The following is a 21,362-nucleotide window of genomic DNA, read 5'->3' as shown; positions in this document are numbered from 1 at the left end:
CTCTACCACAGACGGCCTGAACCCAGGGCTATCCCAGAAACAACGGGCCAAATGGCATTCTGCCACCACTCTGCAGCATCGGCCATGGCAATGTCAACGGGAAAGGAGGCCGGGCAAGAACCTGGGTTTTGATGCCAAGTTCTGGGAGGTGTCGGGTGGGAGCATCAAGCACACCTTCAAAAGGTGATCCTCAAAAAGGCGGCATCCATCACCCACGACATGCCCTCTTCTCATTGCTACCATTAAGGAGGAGGTACAGGAGCCCAAAGACACACACACTCGATGGTCCAGGAACAGTTTCTTCCCCTCCACCATCAATTTTCTGAATGGACAATGAATTCATGTACACTACCTCCCTATTTTTTTTCATTTTTAGCTCTCTTTTTGTGTTACTTATTTAATCTAAATTTTATATTCTGATAGTAATTTGTAATCTTTTTAATTATATTGCAATGAACTGTTGCAGTAAAGCACCAAACTTCACACCTGAGTTTGAAAGGGGCCTTTGGCTGGCAGTGTGTTGAGGTGTCACTGGTGGTATGGGAGGGGTGCAGATGTGAGAGGTGGGATTGCAGAGTGTCAGAGAGGTGGGGGAGGACAGGGTTTGAGGGGGTTCGGAGGTGGCCTAGGGTTGGTGAGGGCATGGGGAGGGGGTGTGCGGGATGAATGAATATGAGTGGGGAGGATTATCTGTGGATGGGGTTTACAGGGAAGTTGGGGAAGGAGGGTGTTGGAATATAGAATGGGTGTTGGTTTGGGGACAGTGGGAAGAGTGGATGGGTGTGTTATTGTAGGGTGTAGAGGGGTGGATGAGGGAGGGGAGAGTTGATAAAGGAAATGATAGTGCAGGAAGTGGGGCTTGATATATTGGGGAGTTGAAAGGGGTGTGGAGTTTGAATTGGGAAGGGAAATTGAGGTGGGAGGTGTGGAGTGTGGATAGAGAGGTGGGGAGGGTCTGGGGGTGGGGAGAGTGGGTGAGGGGAGTTAGTGCTGAGGGTGGGGAGTGATGTGTGGAGGGAAAGTGGGATGTGGACGGGGGGAGTTGGTCGTATGGTCAGTGTAGATGGGGAGGGGTGTTGGGGAGTTAGTGTGGGGTGGTAAGTGATATGGGAGGGAGGGTGCTGTGGACATGGGGGTGCAGTCGGTGTGGGAGGAAAGGGAAAGTGGATGGGGAGGGCTGTGGAGTGGGAGGGGGCATTTTTGTCCAGCTCGTCCACTAAAGCCACATCGACACCAGCCATACTGAGCCACATCTTCCCCACATACCCACCTCCTCCAGACACACTCCTGTGTTGACGAACTCGGGTCCAGAACTTGCTGAGTCCCAATCTCACACCTCACATTTGCTAACTGTGAGATACCCCCACCTACACCCCAACTCCACATCAGCACAATAGAAAAGTCCATTTGGCCCATCAACCCCCGTGCTGCCTCCTTCATACAACTGCCCCATTCACACTCACTGTTCTGCTTCTGTGCCATTTGTCTCCTCCTCACACGCCCTGACATCAAACACATCCAAGAAATAGACACGGGATGAACGTGCCACAGGGGCGATGTCCTGGGGGAAACATATCACCAAGAATACCCAATCCTCAGATTTGGAAGGAAGGGGGCCTTGCTGGCGGGGGTTTGCTGATCACCAGTTTGCTACTTTTGTGAGGGGCGTCCCTCCAAGTAAAACTTGTTCAAAAACCTGGGAGCCACCTTTTGTGACCAGGGAGGGAAGAGATTTGAGGCCGGGGAACTTAGTAAGCATGGATAGGTTAAAGCATAGAACAAGGCCATTCATCCCATCCGTTTGTGCCAGCTGTATGTAAATGGCACTTTTTCTCCCAATCTCACCGCTCCTAGTGTCTGTCTGATCCCCCATTTGGAAGCTCCTAATCGAGCCAATTCTGCAGTTGTGAATAAACATTTACTCTGTCTCGTCCTCTAATAATTTGGAAGCAGATTTCATCAATACCTTTCAAAAGGGCTTTCAGTAAAGGAGAAATGTTCCCTTTTTCTGGGAAAAGAGCAGTGACATGCAGCCAGTTGGGTGGCTTGCTTTAAAGGCTTTCTGAACAATTCATGAAATCTAGCTCTTTTTGCACTATTTATTTTCTATATATTGTTATTTTAATTTGTAGTAATTGCTAATATATTGCACTGTACTGCTGCTGCAAGACAAATTTCACAACATATGAATTTTATAAGAATATAAATTCTTCAGTTTATAAGAATTACTGTATATTAATTCTGACTCCTACAATTCTGATTCCAACAAATCTGATTCTGATAACTGGCACAGTTTTGATGGGCTGAATGGTCTTTGTCCAAGCCGCTGCATTCTACGTTATCTGCATCTGCCTGCGTTACAATTGTGAATAGAGAAGTCGCAAGAAGTTAAGCTCAGCACAACGCACCATGAGTTAGTCGTCCGAGTGTGCGGGTGGGGTGGCCGGCCTTCTGCAAGGGAAGAAGAAGCAATTAGTGTCAGTGGTCGAGCGGGGACAGACACCAGACAGAGTACAGACAGACTCCAGACTCTGCACAGACTCCAGACACACAGACAGACACCAGACAGAATACAGACAGACTCCAGACTCTGCGCAGACTCCAGACACACAGACAGACTACAGACAGACTCTTGGCACATTGGCAACTCCAGAATGCAGGATGCAAACTCCAGACAGATTTCAGACAGAGACTATGGTTTCCATTCTGCAGACACCTGGCTCCAGACGGACACCAGAAAGCCTTCAAATTGTACTGACAGATTCAGGGAGAGACAGCTTGAACAGCTTAGAGATAACTAGAAATCCTTGGACTGCAGCTTCCCCCTCACCTCCTCCAGGGTTCTACCCTCTCACAGGTAGGTCACAGGACATTGAGTCAGATTAGGCCATTCGACCCATCGAGTCTCAGCCTAGATCATGACTAACTTATTTTCATTCTAAACCCCATTTTCCTGCCTTCTGCCTGGAAGGAAGGGTTAAATTTGATTCCTCAATGGTATATGAAGGCCAAGAAAGCACACCAATGCCACTACTTCCTCAGATTGCTAAAGGAGCTGGCTTGTTCTCCATGATCCTTACCAATTAGGACTTGGTATGTCCCAAAGGACTCGAACAAATTTCTACAGATGTACTGTACAGAATATTCTAACTGGCCGTATCACCGTCTGGTATGGAGGGGCCACTGCACAGGATTGGAAGAAGCTGCAGAAGGTTGTAAACCTGGCCGGCTCCATCATGGGCTCTAGCCTCCCCAATATTGAGGACATCTTCAAAAGGCAATGCCTCATGAAGGACCCCCAATGCCCAGGACATGCCCTCTTCTCATTGCTACCACCAGGGAGGAGGTACAGGAGCCTGAAGACACACACTTAGCATTCCAGGGACTGCTTCTTCCCCTCCACTATCAGATTTCTTAATGGACAATGAATCCATGAACAGTACCTCATCAATTTATTTTCACTTTTGCTCTCTGTTTTTGTGCTAATTATTTAATTTAATTGTATATATGTATTTCATATCATAATTTATAGTTTTATTATTATGTATTACAAGGTACTGCTACTACAGAACAACAAATCTCACGACACATGCCAGTGATATTAAACCTGATTCCGATGGGAAAGCATCCTATCTGAATGTGTATTGAATTGGTACGGCAGCTGTTCTGCCCGTAAGAATCTGCAGAGAGTTGTGGACACAGCTCAGCACATCGCGGGAATCAGCCTCCCCTCCATGGACTCTGTCTATATTCCTTGCTGCCTCTGCAAAGCAGCCAGCATAATCAAAGACCCCACCCACCCCACAATAGTCTCTCCTCTCCCCCATCGAGCAGGAGATACAAAAGCCTGAAAGCATGTACCACCAGGCTCATTGGCAGCTTCCAACCTGCTGTTATACGATTATTGAATGGACCTCCCGTACACTAAGACCTGAACTCTTGATCTCCCAGTCTACTTTGTCATGGCCTTCTCACCTTATTGACTACTGGCACTGCATTTTCTCTGTAGATGTTACACTTTATTCTATATCCTGGTTTTTTTTTTTGCCTCTACCTTGACCTACTTATGAAGATCTGTGTGGATGGATGGCATGGAAACAAAGGCTTTTCACTGTATCTCAGTACATGCGACAATACATAGCATCACTGAACTATCTCAGTCCTTGGGCGCGTGCATCAGCAGTACACAGAACCGCAGTGAAAGAAGAGGAGTGGGCTATCACCTCCCAGCTACCATTGGGCAGGAGGGGCAGGAGCCTGAGGTGCCACACCATCACAATCAGGAACAGCTACTTCCCTTTTGCCATTTGGTTCTAGACCCATCGAGCATAACTGACCTAACCACTGCAGTTAGCAACTCCTTGCTCCACTTTGCTCCAAGACGGACTTCTCTCGTTCTAACTGAGTTCTTCGAAGAATTGTATGCCATCATCAAAGGCCCCTAGCATCCAGGCCATGGCATCTCGTAGCTACAATCGGACAAGAAGCCCAAAGTCCCACACCACCAGGTTCAGCAGCAACTACTTCCCTTCAACCTTTCTTTATTTTCTTTTATTTAGAGATACAGTGTGATAACGGGGCCTTGCGGCCCGACAGGCCCGCACCGCCCGATTACACCAATGGGACCAATTAACCCACATGGTCACGGGCAGAACGTGCAAGCTCCTTAGAAACAGCGGCAGGAATTGAACCCAGGTCGCTGGCACTAGAATCGCATTACGCTAACCGCTACTCTACAGCGAGTGCCATTCGGTACTTGAACCGATCAGCACCTGAGCATCACAACCTGATAACCACTTTGCACTACAATGCACTTCTTTGCTTTACCTGTACTGATTCTTGTGGGATTCATGTTTAACTCGTGCAAGTGTTGTGTCTAATGCTACGTACGTGCCTGTGATGCAGTGCTGATAAGCTTTTCACTGAACCTTGCATACAGAAAACCAGAATTAGGCCATTTGGACCTTTGAGTTTCTCCACCATTCCATTGTGGCTGATTTATTATCCCATTCAATCCCGTTCTCCTCCCTTCCCCCATTCTCCTCCCTTCTTCCCATAACATTGATGCCCTGACTGATTAAGAACTTATAAACCTCAGCGTTAAGTATACCCAATGACTTGGCCTCCACAGCCACTTGTGGCAATGAATTCCACAGATCCACCATCCTCTGGCTAAAGAAATTTGTCTTCATCTCTGTCCTAAAGGGACGAATGTTATATAGCTCAGAAAACAGATCCTTTGGCCCAACTCGTCCGTGCTAGCCCACTACCCTCTCAACCTCTCCTATCCATGGACTTAACTAGAAGGCTTTTAAATATTGCTAATATGCTTGCCTCGACCACTATTCCTGGCAGCTCATTTCAAATTTGAACCACCCTCTGTGTGAAGAAGCTGCCCCTGATGTCCCACTTAAATCTCTTGCCTCTGATGCCTTCTTGTTTTCAGCATCCCTTCCCTGGGAAAGAGGCTGCATACTTCCATCCTGTCTGTGCCCCTCGTGATCTTATATACCTCTATCACCCCTCAATCTCGTATGTTCTAGAAATAAAGTCCCAATGTACACAACCTCTCATAGGACATAGAACACTATATCACAGTACAGATCCTTTGGTTCACAATGTATCCTTACACTAAGATCAATCTAACCCCTCCCTCCCACATAGATCTCCATTTTTCTAACAACCATGTGCCTACCTAAGAGTTTCTTAAATAGAACCATAGAACCATAGAAACTACAGCACAGCAACAGGCCCTTTGGCCCTTCTTGGCTGTGCCGAACCATTTTCTGCCTAGTCCCACTGACCTGCACACGGACCATATCCCTCCATACACCTCCCACCCATGTATCTGTCCAATTTATTCTTAAATGTTAAAAAAATGAACCCGCATTTACCACCTTGTCTGGCAGCTCATTCCATACTCCCACCACTCTCTGTGTGAAGAAGCCCCCCCTAATGTTCCCTTTAAACTTTTGCCCCCTCACCCTTAACCCATCTCCTCTGGTTTTGTTCTCCCCTTGCCTCAGTGGAAAAAGCCTGCTTGCATTCACTCTATCTATACCCATCATAATTTTATATACCTCTATCAAATCTCCCCTCATTCTTCTACGCTCCAGGGAATAAAGTCCTAACCTATTCAACCTTTCTCTGTAACTGAGTTTCTCAAGTCCCGGCAACATCCTTGTAAACCTTCTCTGCACTCTTTCAACCTTATTTATATCCTTCCTGTAATTTGGTGACCAAAACTGAACACAGTACTCCAGATTCGGTCTCACCAATGCCTTATACAACCTCATCATAACATTTCAGCTCTTACACTCAATACTTCGATTAATAAAGGCCAATGTACCAAAAGCTCTCTTTATGACCCTATCTACCTGCAACGACACTTTTAGGGAATTTTGTATCTGTATTCCCAGAACCCTCTGTTCCACTGCACTCCTCAGTGCCTTACCATTAACCCTGTATGTTCTACGTTGGTTTGTCCTTCCAACGTGCAATACCTCACACTTGTCAGTATTAAACTCCATCTGCCATTTTTCAGCCCATTTTTCCAGCTGGTCCAAGTCCCTCTGCAGGCTCTGAAAACCTTCCTCACTGTCTACTACACCTCCAATCTTTGTATTATCAGCAAATTTGCTGATCCAATTTACCACATTATCATCCAGATCATTGATATAGATGACAAATAACAATGGACCCAGCACTGATCCCTGTGGCACACCACTAGTCACAGGCCTCCACTCAGAGAAGCAATTCTCTACCACCACTCTCTGGCTTCTTCCATTGAGCCAATGTCTAATCCAATTTACCACCTCTCCATGTATACCTAGCGACTGAATTTTCCTAACTAACCTCCCATGCGGGACCTTGTCAAAGGCCTTACTGAAGTCCATGTAGGCAATATCCACTGCCTTCCCTTCATCCACTTTCCTGGTAACCTCCTCGAAAAACTCCAACAGATTGGTCAAACATGACCTACCACGCACAAAGCCATGTTGACTCTCCCTAATAAGCCCCTGTCTATCCAAATGCTTGTAGATTCTGTCTCTATAGTACTCCCTCCAATAACTTACCTACTACTGACGTTAAACTCACCGGCCTATAATTTCCCGGATTACTTTTCAATCCTTTTTTAAACAACGGAACAACATGAGCCATTCTCCAATCCTCCGGCACTTCACCCGTAGACAGTGACATTTTAAATATTTCTGCCAGGGCCCCCGCAATTTCAACACTAGTCTCCTTCAAGGTCCGAGGGAACACTCTGTCAGGTCCCGGGGATTTATCCACTTTAATTTTCCTCAAGACAGCAAGCACCTCCTCCTTTTCAATCTGTACAGTTTCCATGGTCTCACTACTTGATTCCCTCAATTACATAGATTTCATGCCAGCTTCCTTAGTAAATACAGATGCAAAAAACCTAAATGCCCCTAATGTATCTGTCTCTACCACCCCCTTGGCAGGGCGTTCCACACACCCACCACTCTCGATGTAAAAAACCTGCCTCTGACATCCCCCTCTACTTTCTTCCAATCACCTTAAATTATGCTCCTTCTTATTACAGAAGGACATAGACAGAAGGAGAAGGGGCAAAGAAGTGGCAGATGGAATATGGCACAGGGGAGGGTATGGTAATACACTTTGGTAGACGGAATAAAGGCATAGACTATTTTCTAGATGGGGGGAAAATTCAGAAATTGGAGATCCAAAGGGACTTGGGAGCCCTTGTGCAGGATTCCTTAAAGATTAACTTGCAGGTTGCAATGTTTGCACTTATTTTGAGAGGACTACAATATAAAGATAAGGATGTAATGCTGAGGCTTTATAAGGCATTGGTCAGACCACATTTGGAGTATTGTGAGCAGTTTTGGACCCCATGTCTAAGAAAGGATGTATTGATATTCGAGAGGGTCCAGAGGAGGTCTACGAGAATGATCCTGGGAAGGAAAGGGTTAATGTTTGATGACTTGGGGCCTGTACTCACTGGCATTTAGAAGAATGAGGTGGTGGGGGGGGGGAATCTCATTGAAACCTATAGAATATTGAAAGGCCTACATAGAGTGGGTGTGGAGAGTGTGTTTCCTATAGTGGGAGAGTCTAGGACCAGAGGGCACAGCCTCAGAACAGAAGTTTGTCCCTTTAGAACACAGATGACGAGCATTTTCTTCCACCAAAGGGTGGTGAATCTGTGGATGCCAAGTCATTGGGTATAGTTAAAGCAAAATTTGATAGGTTGTTGATGAATAAGGGTGTCAAAGGTTACGGGGAGACTACAGAGGAATGATGTTGAGAGGGATAGTAAATTAATCATGATGGAATGGGCTGAGTGGCCTAATTCTACTACTCTGTGTTATGGTAACACGGTATTCAGGAGAAACATGGGGATATGGAAATTGATACGTTTTTTGAGGGAAAATCCAGGGATGTGGGGAAGGAGTGAGACTAATTGACCAAATGGCATGTGCCCACCAATCATAGTCATTATCCTGTGACTCTGGGGTTTGTCACTCTTATTTGTGATAAACAGAAAATGAATCCATTTGCCTCTCCCACATGAGTAGAGGAATAAATCACTCCCCCGCTCATTCTGCACAAATAAATGACGGAAAGGCAGAGGTATGGTTGAGCTGCTAGCTGTCCAGGTTATTCACACTGGCGAGCCAGGCAGCCCCGGTTGTCACAGTCCTCACTGGGCAAATCTGACTTTTTGCAACATTATACAAATGCAATGAGGAACTGAGAAGCTGGCTTCCGTCTAAACTCAGAGCCACATCCAGCTCTGGGGCAGGAGAGGAGGCGGCAATTGTTAACATAAAAAATAATGTGTCAGCAGAAAACCGATCAGAGCAGAGCTACCTCCACACATCCCTGCGTCTACCCAACAGAACACAGCCAGGGTGTGCAAAAACCCCAACCTCAATACAGCACATCAGATGCACATCTCCACACATCAGTTCCGTCCCCAACACAGCCAGGGTACACACACACTTCCACCGACCCATCCCAATCCCATACCAACACAGCCAACATATACTGTCCACGACCACAACTCAAACCCAACCCATCCGCAATCCCATAGCAACATGGCCAGTGGACACATTACACACATCAACCACAGTATATCCTCAATCCCACAACCAACATAGCCAAAACACACCAAACCCAGTCCATCCCCAAACAGCAACCCAACACAGCCAGAGTACGTGCTATCACACACCAACCCTAACCCAACCCCTGTCCAATACCCAACACAGCCAGAGTACACAGTAACACACACAACAACCCCAACCCAACCCCTGTCTGATACCCAACACAGTCTACCAGGAATACACCTCTGCACACCGACCCCAACCCAATCCCTTCCCCCAATACAACATACTAGGTAGACACCTGTGCACACAAATCCCAGCCCAAACTCAAATCCATCCCCAATCCAAAAGCCAATGCAGTGTACTAAGGACACACAAATCCCATCCCCACACCTTCCCAATCCAATACCAGCCCAACACACTCCACCAGGTACACACCAATAGATACCAACGCAAACCCAGACCCCAAAGCCAAAACTAATTCCAACTCACACATCATTCCTAACAGAGCTCAGAGCCCACATCTCCCACCACATTCCGTCACGCCGTAAGAGGCCCATTCAGTCTGAGCTAGCTCATGGTGCATCTCCCTGTAACCAACTTCTCCAAGATCTGACCACTTGCCTACACACCATGGAACAATTCACAGCGGCCAATTAAATTGTCATCATCTCCGAGAGGTAGGAGGAAACCAAAGGACCTGGAGTTCACTCCTGTCTTCACAGGTTGAATGTGCATGCTCCACACAGAGTGAGCCAGAGGTTGGGACCAAACGCATGTCTCTGGAGTCGTGAGCCAGCAACAATGACTGCCTGAACTTAACACCAATCCCATACCCAGCACACCCAAGCTACAGCCCACACGATACAGATGTCTACACATCAATCCCCACCTACGTCACCCACGCCCCTCCCCATCCCACCTCTACCACAACCAATCTATCACCTCCTACATCATCCACTATCTGGCCTACAGAACAGAGAGCAAAGACCATTACAGCACAGTGCAGGCCTTTTGGCTTAAGGTGTGATGCTAACTGTTTAACCCGCTTCAAAATCAATTGAATCCTTCCCTCCCACTTAGCCCTACGTTTTTCTGTCATCCATTTGCCGACCTAAGAGCCTTATGTATCTGCCTCTAACACAACCCCTGGCAGTGTATTCCAAGCACCCACCACTCTGTGTTTAAAAAAAAGCTACAACTGACATCCATCTGATCATCTTAAAATTTGTCCCTTTGTATACAGCATAAACATGGGAATAGTTATGTCAGGGGTTCGCAACCTGGAGTCCACTAACCCCTCGGTTAATGAAAGGGATCAATGGCATAAAAAGGTTGGGAACCCCTGGGCTACTATAAGTAATAAAAAGATTATCTGCAGATGGTGGAAATGCAGAATAACACACACACAAAGTGCTGAAGGAACTGCGAGACAGGTAGGACCTAAGTCGACATTTTGGGCCAAGACCCTTAATCAGGACTGAAGGGAATTGGGCAGAAGCCAGGATAGGAAGGTGTCGGGGTGTGGGGAAGGACATGTGGGCAGATGCTAGGTGAGAGCCGGTGAGGGAAAAGGCGGGTGGGTGGGGAGGGGGAATGAGGTGAGAAGCTGGGAGGTGAGAGGTGGAAAGGATCTGTGGCCTTGGGGAAGCTTTCAGACAGAATCATGAACATGCAGAGAATGGGGGAATTGGATTACGTGCAGGCCGGAGAGATTTAGTTTAGTTTGGCATCATGTTCAGCACAGACATGTTTGGCAGAAGGGTCTGTGCAGTACTGTCCTATATATAAAAAAAACACTGACTTGATAATTGATGACAATTGAGTCATTTTTCATTGGGAGCCTCAGGTTCATTGACAGTGGGGAGGAGCAGGTCTCCACAGCTCTCCCGAGCTGCTGTGAGATAAGCAGCTCCCAGCCCAGCTCTGGAACGGCATGTGGCTGATCGGCCGACCGCCCAGTGACCCACTTCACCACCAAAGACGAGGGAGGGGACGGGTGGCAGAGGGGGAGGGGATAGGATGTGGCAGAGGGGGGAGCGGGGATAGGGGGTGGCAGAGGGGGAGGGGGATAGGGGTGGCAGAGGGGGAGGGGATAGTTACTGACAGAGGGGTAGGGGATATGGGGTGACAGAAGGCAATGGATAGGGGTGAAGAGGGGGAGGGAGGGGATGGGGATGACAGAGGGGGAGGGGATTGGGGGTGACAGAGGGGGAGGGGATAGGGGTGACAGAGGGGAGGGGATTGGGGTAACAGAGGGGAGGGGGATAGGGGTGACAGAGGGGGAGGGGATAGGGGGGTGACAGAAGGCAAGGGATGGGGTGAAGAGGTGGAGGGAGGGGATGGGGATGACAGAGGGGGAGGGGATTGGGGGTGACAGAGGGGGAGGGGATTGGGGGTGACAGAGAGGGAGGGGATAGGGGTGACAGAGGGGGAGGGGATGGGGGTGACAGAGGGGGAGGGGGGATGGGGGTGACGGAGGTGGAGGGGGATAGGGGTGACAGAGGTGGAGGGGGATGGGGGTGACAGAGGGGGAGGGAGGAATAGGGGTGAGGGAGGGGGAGGGGATAGGGAGGTGAGAGAGGGGGAGGGGGATAGGGGGTGAGAGAGGGGGAGGGGATAGAGGTGACAGAAGGCAAGGGATAGGGGTGAAGAGGGGGAGGGAGGGGATAGGGGATGACAGAGGGGGAGGGGATTGGGGTTGACAGAGGGGGAGGGGATTGGGGGTGACAGAGGGGGAGGAGATAGGGGTGAGAGAGGGGGAGGGGATTGGGGTGACAGAGGGGGAGGGGATTGGGGTGACAGAGGGGGAGGGAGATAGGGGTAACAGAAGGGAAGGGAGGGATAGGGGTGACAGAGGGGGAGGGGATAGGGGGTGACAGAGGGGGAGGGGGATGGGGTGACAGAGGTGGAGAGGGATGGGGTGACAGAGGGGTAGGGGATAGGGGGTGACGGAAGGCAAGGGATGAGGTGGAGGGAAAGGATAGGGGATGACAGAGGGGGAGGGGATTGGGGTGACAGAGGGGGAGGGGATTAGGGGTGACAGAGGGGGAGGAGATTGGGGGTGAGACAGGGGGAGGGGATTGAGGTGACAGAGGGGGAGGGAGATAGGGGGTGACAGAAGGGAAGGGAGGGATAGGGGTGACAGAGGGGGAGGGGATATGGGGTGACAGAGGGGGAGGGGGGATGGGGGTGACAGAGGTGGAGGGGGATAGGGGTGACAGAGGTGGAGGGGATGGGGTGACAGAGGGGGATGGGGTGACAGAGGGGGAGGGAGGAATAGGGGTGAGAGAGGGGGAGGGGATGGGGTGACAGAGGGGGAGTGGATAGGGGGTGACAGAGGGGGAGGGGATAGTTACTGACTGAGGGGTAGGGGATAGGGGGTGACAGAAGGGGAGGGGATGGGGGTGACAGAGGGGGAGGGGGATGGGGTGACAGAAGGGAAGGCAGGGATGGGGTGACAGGGGGGAGGGAGGGGATATGGGGTGATGGAGGGGGAGGGGATGGGGTTGACTGAGGGGGAGGGAGGGATAGGGGTGACAGAGGGGGAGGGGATAGAGGGTGACAGAGGGGGAGGGGGATGGGGGTGACAGAGGTGGAGGGGGATGGGGTGACAGAGGGAGAGGGAGGAATAGGGGTGAGAGAGGGGGAGGGCGATAGAGGGTGAGGGGATAGGGGTGACAGAGGCGGAGTGGATAGGGGGTGATAGAGGGGGAGGGGATAGTTACTGACAGAGGGGTAGGGGATAGGGGGTGACAGAAGGCAAGGGATAGGGGTGAAGAGGGGGAGGGAGGGATAGGGGGTGACAGAGGGGTAGGGATAGGGGTGACAGAGGGTGAAGGAATGGGGTGACAGAGGGGGAGGGGAATAGGGGGGTGACAGAAGGGAAGGGAGGGATGGGGGTGTCAGAGGGGGAGGGAGGGGATAGGGGCTGACAGAGGGGGAGGGAGGGATGGGGTGTCAGAAGGGGAGGGAAGGGACAGGGGGTGACTGAGGGGGAAGGGATAGGGGTGACAGAGGGGGAGCGGATAGGGGGTGACAGAGGGAGAGGGGATGGGGTTGACAGAGGGGGAGGGAGGGATAGTGGTGACAGGGGGGAGGGATAGGGGTGACGGAGGGGGAGGGGATAGGGGTGACAGAGGTGGAGGGGGATGGGGTGACAGAGGGGGAGGGAGGGATAGGGGTGAGAGAGGGGGAGGGGATAGGGGGTGACAGAGGGGGAGGAGATAGGGGTGACAGAGGGCGAGGGGATGGGGTGACAGAGGGGCAGTGGATAGGGGTGACAGAGGGGGAGGGGGAGGGGGTGACAGAGGGGGAGGGGATAGGGGTGACATAGGGGGAGGGAGGGATAGGGGTGACAGAGGGGGAGGGTGGATAGGAGTGTGACAGAGGGGGAGGGAGGGATAGGGGGTGACAGAGGGGGAGGGCAGATAGGAGTGACAGAGGGGGAGGGGATAGGGGGTGACAGAGGGGAGGGAGGGATTGGGGGTGATAGAGGGGGAGGGGATTAGGGTGACAGAGGGGGAGTGGATAGGGGTGACAGAGGGCAAGGGGATAGGGGTGACAGATGGGGAGTGGATAGGGAGTGACAGAGGGCGAGGGGATAGGGGTGACAGAGGGGCAGTGGATAGGGGTGACAGAGGGGGAAGGGATGGGGGTGACAGGGGGGAGGGTGGTTATGGGGTGACAGAGGCGGAGAGTATAGGGGTGACAGAGGGTGATAGGATAGGGGCTGGCAGAGGGGGAGGGAATGGGGTGACAGAAGAGGAAGGAGGGAGGGGCGAGGAGAGGAGAAGGACAGGGAGTGAGGAAGGAGGGAGGGGAGTGAAGGACGAGGGAGGGTGGGGAGTGAGGAGAGTGAATGACTGGTGTGGAAGGGGGGGAAGAGAGAGGCAGGAGAGAGGGAGGGGAGGTGAAGAGGGTAAGGACGGAGGGTGTGGAGGGAGGGGACTGAGGAGAGAGGAGGGTGAGCCTGTCACCTGCACTAACTCTCTCCCCTTGGGGACTGACAGTTGTCTACGACTGTGACATTGCTTGGTGATCTCTCCTTGACGAGACCATCCCGTTCCCTGGGCGGATCTCCGGGCTCTCGATCCAGATGTTCTCCCTTGGCCCAGATGCTCCCGTCTCGTTTCCAGCACTTTCTGTTTGGCTTCTGGATTCCTTCCTGTAACCTTCACCTTTCCGTCTGAAACATCCGAGTGTCCATTATAAACACTCGGTTCCGTCTGAACCCCCTTTCCCGGTTCCGTCTCAGCAGTGAAAATATCAACGGTATCAGCAAAATAATCGGTGTAATGATTCTGAATTCTAAGTTAATAACGTAGTGCTGATGTCCACGATGTTCTGATCCCCTCTAATTGCAGACACACACACACACACACACACAGTTACAGAGTTCTCTCTCGCTGGGAGAACCCCCATTTCTACCAAGCACCATTTTCCCATCTCTCTCCCTCTCTTACCTGGAGTCGTTTCTTCGCCCAGATTTTTTTCATGTTGTCAGGGCAGAAGGGCGGCCGGTGTCGATACTACTACCTAATAATTACGCATCAGCCTGGTGGTAGTCCGTTCCCGGTCTGCCTCCTGACTGCCAGTGACTCGACGGAGTTTAAAAAAAAACCTCCTTTCTAATTTGCTCCTTCAGTCCATTTTGAGTGTGACTCAGTATGCACCCGTCTCTACGTGCTTCACCGTGTCTGTGTGATCCCCTTATCAATGCACTTCTCCGCTCTCCGTGTTTGCGTTACTGTGAATCTCTGGAGGGAGCTTCATGCATCTCGCTTGATGTGTGAGTGTATGTGTGTGAGAGAGAGAGTATATGTGAGAGAGACAGAGAGAGGGAGGGAGAGAGACTGACTGCGTGTGGACTTGTATATGTGTCTGTGTTTGTGTGGGTGTTACTGTGTGTGTGGGTGGGTGTTAGTGTGTACGTCAGTGTGTGTGTGCATCTGACTCTGTGCGTCTGCCCCTGCTCGTGTGTGAGCGTGCGCGTCTATCCTACCTCTGTGTGTGTCTGTCCCTGTCCCTGTGTGTGTCTCCCTCTGTGCGTCTGTCCCTCCTGTGAGTGAGTGAGTGTGTGTGTGAGTGTCTGTCTGGCCCTGCCTCTGTGCGTGTGTGTCTATCTGTCCCTATATGTGTGTGTCTGCCTGTCAGTACTTGCCTCTGTGTGTGTGTGTGTGTGTGTGTGTGTGTGTCTATCTGTCTGTCTCTGCCTGTCTGTGTGTGTGTGTGTGTGTGTGTGTGTGTCTATCTGTCTGTCTCTGCCTGTGTGTGTGTGTGTGTGTGTGTGTTTGTCTATCTGTCTGTCTGCCTGTGTGTGTGTCTATCTGTCTGTGTCTGCCTGTGTGTGTGTGTGTGTGTGTCTATCTGTCTGTCTCTGCCTGTGTGTGTGTGTGTGTGTGTGTTTGTCTATCTGTCTGTCTGCCTGTGTGTGTGTCTATCTGTCTGTGTCTGCCTGTGTGTGTGTGTGTGTGTGTGTCTCTCTGTCTGTCTCTGCCTGTGTGTGTGTGTGTGTGTGTGTTTGTCTATCTGTCTGTCTCTGCCTGTGTGTGTGTGTGTGTGTGTGTGTGTGTGTGTGTTTGTCTATCTGTCTGTCTGCCTGTGTGTGTGTCTATCTGTCTGTGTCTGCCTGTGTGTGTGTGTGTGTGTGTGTGTGTGTGTGTGTGTGTGTGTTTGTCTATCTGTCTGTCTGCCTGTGTGTGTGTCTATCTGTCTGTCTCTGCCTCTCTGTGCCTGTGCCTGTTGTCCTGGTTTGCAGCCTCCGTGAGTCTCGACTCTGTCGACATGTATCTGCTCAGAGGCCTGAGGTTCTCAGCTCGGAATCAACAAGGTGAATCCGTTCCGTGCGAACACCCCCTTTGCTCAATCCGGTACGGACGATGCAGACACACAGGAGCCCCTCACATCACTGCCAAGGGCAGCCCGTCCCGTCACGGCCGCCCACTCTGCCAGATTCCCCTTCACTGCTGACCCTCTGCGAGGCAATAAATTATACAGATAGATCAATGCTGATGACGTCAAGCAGCCCCGAATCAATTTTCCAGTTGAAATAACCAGTGACTAGCCATTACACAGCTAAACACTGCCTCCTTAAAGCAACTCTCTCTCTCCTCTTTCTCCACCTCTCTCTCCTTTCCTCTTCCTCCCCCCACCCTTCCCTTCTTCCCTTCCCTCCCTTCTCGCTCACTTTCTCCTTTTCTCTTTCTTTCCCCTTCTCCCCTCTCTCCCCTCATCCTCTCCCACTCCTCCCTTCTCTCCTTCCTCCCACCTCTCTCTCTTACACACACACACACAGGAATTTTTCCCATAATCACAGCAAAAATGCTTTGTTTAACCTCCAGAGAAATTAGAGCGTACAACCAAAAATCATTCCACTCCCCTCCCTGAGCTGTATCCTGGTAGACCAATGTCAGAGAACCCTCTTGTAACACAGCACTTAAACAGGCCCGTCAACCCAGCCGGTCACTACAGCTTCCACCCTGCTAGCCCCAGCTGCCCTGTAACCCTGCAAGCCCCTCCCCTCCATGTATCTATACAAATGCCTCTCAAATGTTGCAATTGTACCTTCCTTGACCACTTCCTCTGGCAGCCCAGTCCAGGTACTCACTACCCTCTGTGTGAAGAATTATCTCTCAGGTCCCCATAAAACCTTTCTCCTTTTACCTTGTAGCTGTGCCCTTTAGTTTTGGACTTTCCAACCCTGGGTGGAAATAACTCGTGGGAGAGCATAACCTTTAAGGTGATTGGAAGAAAGTATAGAGCACTAGAATATAAGAGCAAGGATGTAATGCTGAGGCTTTATAAGGCATTGGTCAGGCCACTCTCAGAGTATTGTGAGCAGTTTAAGACCCCTTATCTTAGAAAGGATGTACAAACATTGGAGAGGGTCTGGAGGAGGTTCACAAGAATGATTCCAGGAATGAAAGGGTTAATGCATGAGGCACATTCGGCGGCTCTGGCCTGGACTCGCTGGAGTTTCGAAGAATGAGAGGGGGATCTCATTGAAACCTATCAACTGCTAAAATGTCTGGTGAGTGGATGTGGAGAGGATGTTTCCTGTGGTGAGTGAGTCTAGGAGCAATGCGCACACACTCAGATAAGAGGGACGTCCATTTAGAACCCAGGTGAGATGGAATTTCTTTAGCCAGTGGGTGGTGAATCTGTGGAATTCATTGCCACAGAGAGCTGTGGAGGCCAAGTCATTGTGTATATTTAAAGCAGAGATTGATTGGTTCTTGATTAATCAGTGTCAAAGGTTATGGGAAGAAGGCAGGAGAATGGGGTTGAGAGGGATAATAAATCAGCCATGATGGAATGGCGGAGCAGCCTAGGTAAACTGAATGGCCTAATACAGCTCCTGTGTCTTATGCTCCATGGTCTCAAAGGGAAGGTCAGAGGCAGCTTTTTTCAGAGAGGTGGGAGGCTGTTATTCCACACACGACCAGGGGTGGCAGTAGAGGCAGATACAGCAGGGACATTTAAGAGTCTCTCAGATAAGCACATGGGCAATAGAAAAATAGAGGGCTATTTGGGAGGGAAGGATTAGATTGATTTTGGCATAGGTTAAAAGATCATCACCATATCTTATGGTTGTATGGATATAGCACAGATGTAGGGCTCTCAGCCAATCCAGATTAAGCCTGCATTTACGCTCCTGCAATGGTCCCAGGTCCAATGTGTCACCATGATCCTCTGTTCTTTTCCTTTCTCGTGTATAGCCTCCCATCTACCAAATCCACACCTGTCACCTTGACCACTTCCTGTCATGGTGAACCCCACATTCTCCCCACTCTCAGGATGAAGAAGTTCCCTCTGAATTCCTGTCAGATTGTGCTTGTAGTAAGGGCCTCTCGTTTCACTGCCCACTGAAAGGGTCTCACTACCATTGTCAATTAGCTGGATTCCGAACATTCAGACTTGTGCACCAGGAGACTTGGCCCCTGTAACCATACTGTTCTGAAGCCTGAACAGAGAAATGTCATTTTTATACAGAATTCACTACTGGGATACAGGTATTGTCCAATAGGTTACCCTCAACATGTTCAGATTATTGATTTGCATAGCCAAACACCAATCACAATGTGGTAATATAGGTATTAATAGCCAATAGAATCTCCATGTGCAAGGCCAATAATATTTCAGAATTAGTAAAGTAACTGACCAATAGTAAATGTCACCCTAGAATCCTTCATTTGCATTCATATCTTTTGTTAATATGCCAAATGGCTGTGGTCCCCTTACTGGTAAAGAGGAGCTATGCTCTTCAAAAGCATTTCTTGAAAGTCCTTTCTTGGCTGGACTAACTGTACACTATATGTAAACTATCAACGTGTTGACTGACTGCACACTCCCTGTTAACTATGATCGTGTAGACTGACTGCACACTCTCTGTTAACTATCATTGTGTAGATTGATTACACACTCACTGTAAACTAGCATCATTGTGTGGACTGTACACTCTCTGTAAACTAACACCGTGTCAACTGACTGCACACTGTCAGTAAACTATGATTGTGTGGACTGACTGCACACTCTCTGTTAACTATGATTGTGTCAACTAACTACACACTTTTTGTCAACTATCATCCTGCAAACTGACTGCACACTATCTGTTAACTATCACGTGTGGACTAACTGCACACTCTCTGTTAACTATGATTGTGTAGACTGACTGCACACTCTCTGTTAACTATGATTGTGTAGGCTGACTGTACACTCTCTGTAAACTATCATTGTGTAGTCTGACTGCACACTCTCTGTAAACCATTATTGCAGATGAAATCAGAAGGAAAGTGTGTCAGCATCTTCAATTTCTTTTGAGTTTAAGAGCTTCAGACCGTCAGAGAATCATAACACTACACTACAGCACAGAAATGGGCCCTTCAGCCCATCTAGTCCACGATGACCTGATCTGCTGCCTAGTCCCATCTACGTGCACCTGGACCATAGCCCCCCATGCCCCTCTCCTCCATGTACCTATTCAAACTTCTCTTCAATGGGTGGTATGGCAGTGCAGCGCAACAACCCAGACTCATTTGAGTTAGTGGTGGAGAGGAGGTCACTAAACAAACTGTTATCCATTATGGACAACCTGGCACATCCTCTCCATGACCTACTGAATAGGCAGTGGAGTACCCTTTTCAACAGACCATTCAGCTCCACTGTTGCAAGGATCTTTCCTACCAAATATAATAAGCATATACAACAATTCATCTCTGTGCGACAGGAGATCACACATCATAGTACAATAGTCTCTGTTTTATTATTTTGTACATTACTATTGCACAGTATTGCACATTGGTAAACTATTCTTGTGTATATTATTATTCTTTACTTTATTAATAGTTATTATTATTATTGCTAAGTGTGTTTTTAAATGTTGCTGCTGTAACAAAATAATTTCCCACGGGATCAATAATGTATTTATTATTATTATTGGTGTTATACTTCATGGCACTAGCAATCAAGATTCAGTTCGCATTGCTGCTGTAAAGGGTCTTTGCATTCTCCCCGTGACCACATGGGTTTCCTCCCTCATTGGAAAGACATACTGGTTAGTAAGGATTATTAAGTTGCAGGCATGTTATGTTGGCGCGGAATGTTGGGCGAGGCGACACTTGAGGGCTTTCCCCCAGCTGTGTTGTGTCAAAGTATTTCACTGTAGGTTTTGATGTCCAGGTAAAGCTTATCTCATAAGTGATGCAGTCAAACCAACATCCACCACTTCCACTGGCAGCTTATGTCACTCTCACACCAACCTCTGAGTGAAGAAATTTCCCCTCATGTTCCACTTAATTATTTCATCTTTCATCCTAATCCCCAAGTTGAGGTTCATTGTGCAAAGCATATTACCAACAGCAGACTGCACCAATAGCACTTATGGTTATGATTTCAGAAAGACATACAGTCACAAAGAGAGAAAAAAACATCATATAGCCCAAGTCTCTGGGTGACATGACTGTAGATTGATGATAATTTGGCCTGGTCAAGCTAGATCTTCCATCAAACTAACACCAGAGAGCAGCACTGAGCAAACACTGAAGAGCAGCACTGAGCAAACACTGGAGAGCAGCACTGAGCAAACACTGGAGAGCAGTACTGAGCAAACATTGGAGGGAAGCACTGAGCAAACACTGAAGAGCAGCACTGAGCAAACACTGGAGAGCAGCACTGAGCAAACACTGGAGAGAAGCACTGAGCAAACACTGAAGAGCAGCACTGAGCAAACACGGGAGAGAAGCACTGAGCAAACACTGGAGAGCAGTACTGAGCAAACATTGGAGGGAAGCACTGAGCAAACACTGAAGAGCAGCACTGAGCAAACACTGGAGAGCAGCACTGAGCAAACACTGGAGAGAAGCACGAGCAAACACTGGAGAGCAGCACTGAGCAAACACTGGAGAGAAGCACTGAGCAAACACTGAAGAGCAGCACTGAGCAAACACGGGAGGGCAGCACCGAGCAAACACTGGAGAGCAGTACTGAGCAAACATTGGAGGGAAGCACTGAGCAAACACTGAAGAGCAGCACTGAGCAAACACTGGAGAGCAGCACTGAGCAAACACTGGAGAGAAGCACTGAGCAAACACTGGAGAGCAGCACTGAGCAAACACTGGAGAGAAGCACGAGCAAACACTGGAGAGCAGCACTGAGCAAACACTGGAGAGAAGCACTGAGCAAACACTGAAGAGCAGCACTGAGCAAACACTGGAGAGCAGCACTGAACAAACACTGGAGAGCAGCACTGAGCAAACACTGGAGAGCAACACTGAGCAAACACTGGACAGCAGCACTGAGCAAACACTGGAGGGCAGCACTGAGCAAACACTGGACAGCAGCACTGAGCAAACACTGGAGAGAAGCACTGAGCAAACACTGGAGAGCAGCACTGAGCAAACACTGGAGGGAAGCACTGAGCAAACACTGGAGAGCAGCACGGAGCAAACACTGAAGAGCAGCACTGAGCAAACACGGGAGAGAAGCACTGAGCAAACACTGGAGAGCAGTACTGAGCAAACATTGGAGGGAAGCACTGAGCAAACACTGAAGAGCAGCACTGAGCAAACACTGGAGAGCAGCACTGAGCAAACACTGGAGAGAAGCACGAGCAAACACTGGAGAGCAGCACTGAGCAAACACTGGAGAGAAGCACTGAGCAAACACTGAAGAGCAGCACTGAGCAAACACGGGAGGGCAGCACCGAGCAAACACTGGAGAGCAGTACTGAGCAAACATTGGAGGGAAGCACTGAGCAAACACTGAAGAGCA

At 49.5% G+C, this 21,362-nt stretch overlaps 1 protein-coding gene across 8 annotated transcripts in view; it reads right to left on the bottom strand.

Annotated features, from left to right (window-relative positions):
* Positions 1-21,362, bottom strand: part of spega (striated muscle enriched protein kinase a) — a 376,412-nt gene that overhangs the window by 263,821 nt on the left and 91,229 nt on the right. The window contains exons 1-2 of one of the 8 annotated variants that reach the window (XM_063051423.1): positions 14,558-15,030; positions 2,409-2,451 (exon numbers count right to left, since the gene is read on the bottom strand). The exons of 6 other annotated variants lie outside the window; for them this stretch is intronic. In XM_063051423.1, the coding sequence (XP_062907493.1) occupies positions 2,409-2,451; positions 14,558-14,590 (76 nt within the window). In that variant the 5' untranslated portion in view covers positions 14,591-15,030. Of the gene's footprint in view, positions 1-2,408; positions 2,452-14,557; positions 15,031-21,362 lie in introns of those variants that run through there. One more of the 8 variants, XM_063051425.1, reaches the window with a different exon arrangement.

Source organism: Mobula hypostoma, chromosome 6, assembly GCF_963921235.1.
Source record: "Mobula hypostoma chromosome 6, sMobHyp1.1, whole genome shotgun sequence".
NCBI classification, from domain to species: Eukaryota; Metazoa; Chordata; class Chondrichthyes; order Myliobatiformes; family Myliobatidae; genus Mobula; species Mobula hypostoma.
This window is presented reverse-complemented; position numbering and strand designations above follow the sequence as displayed.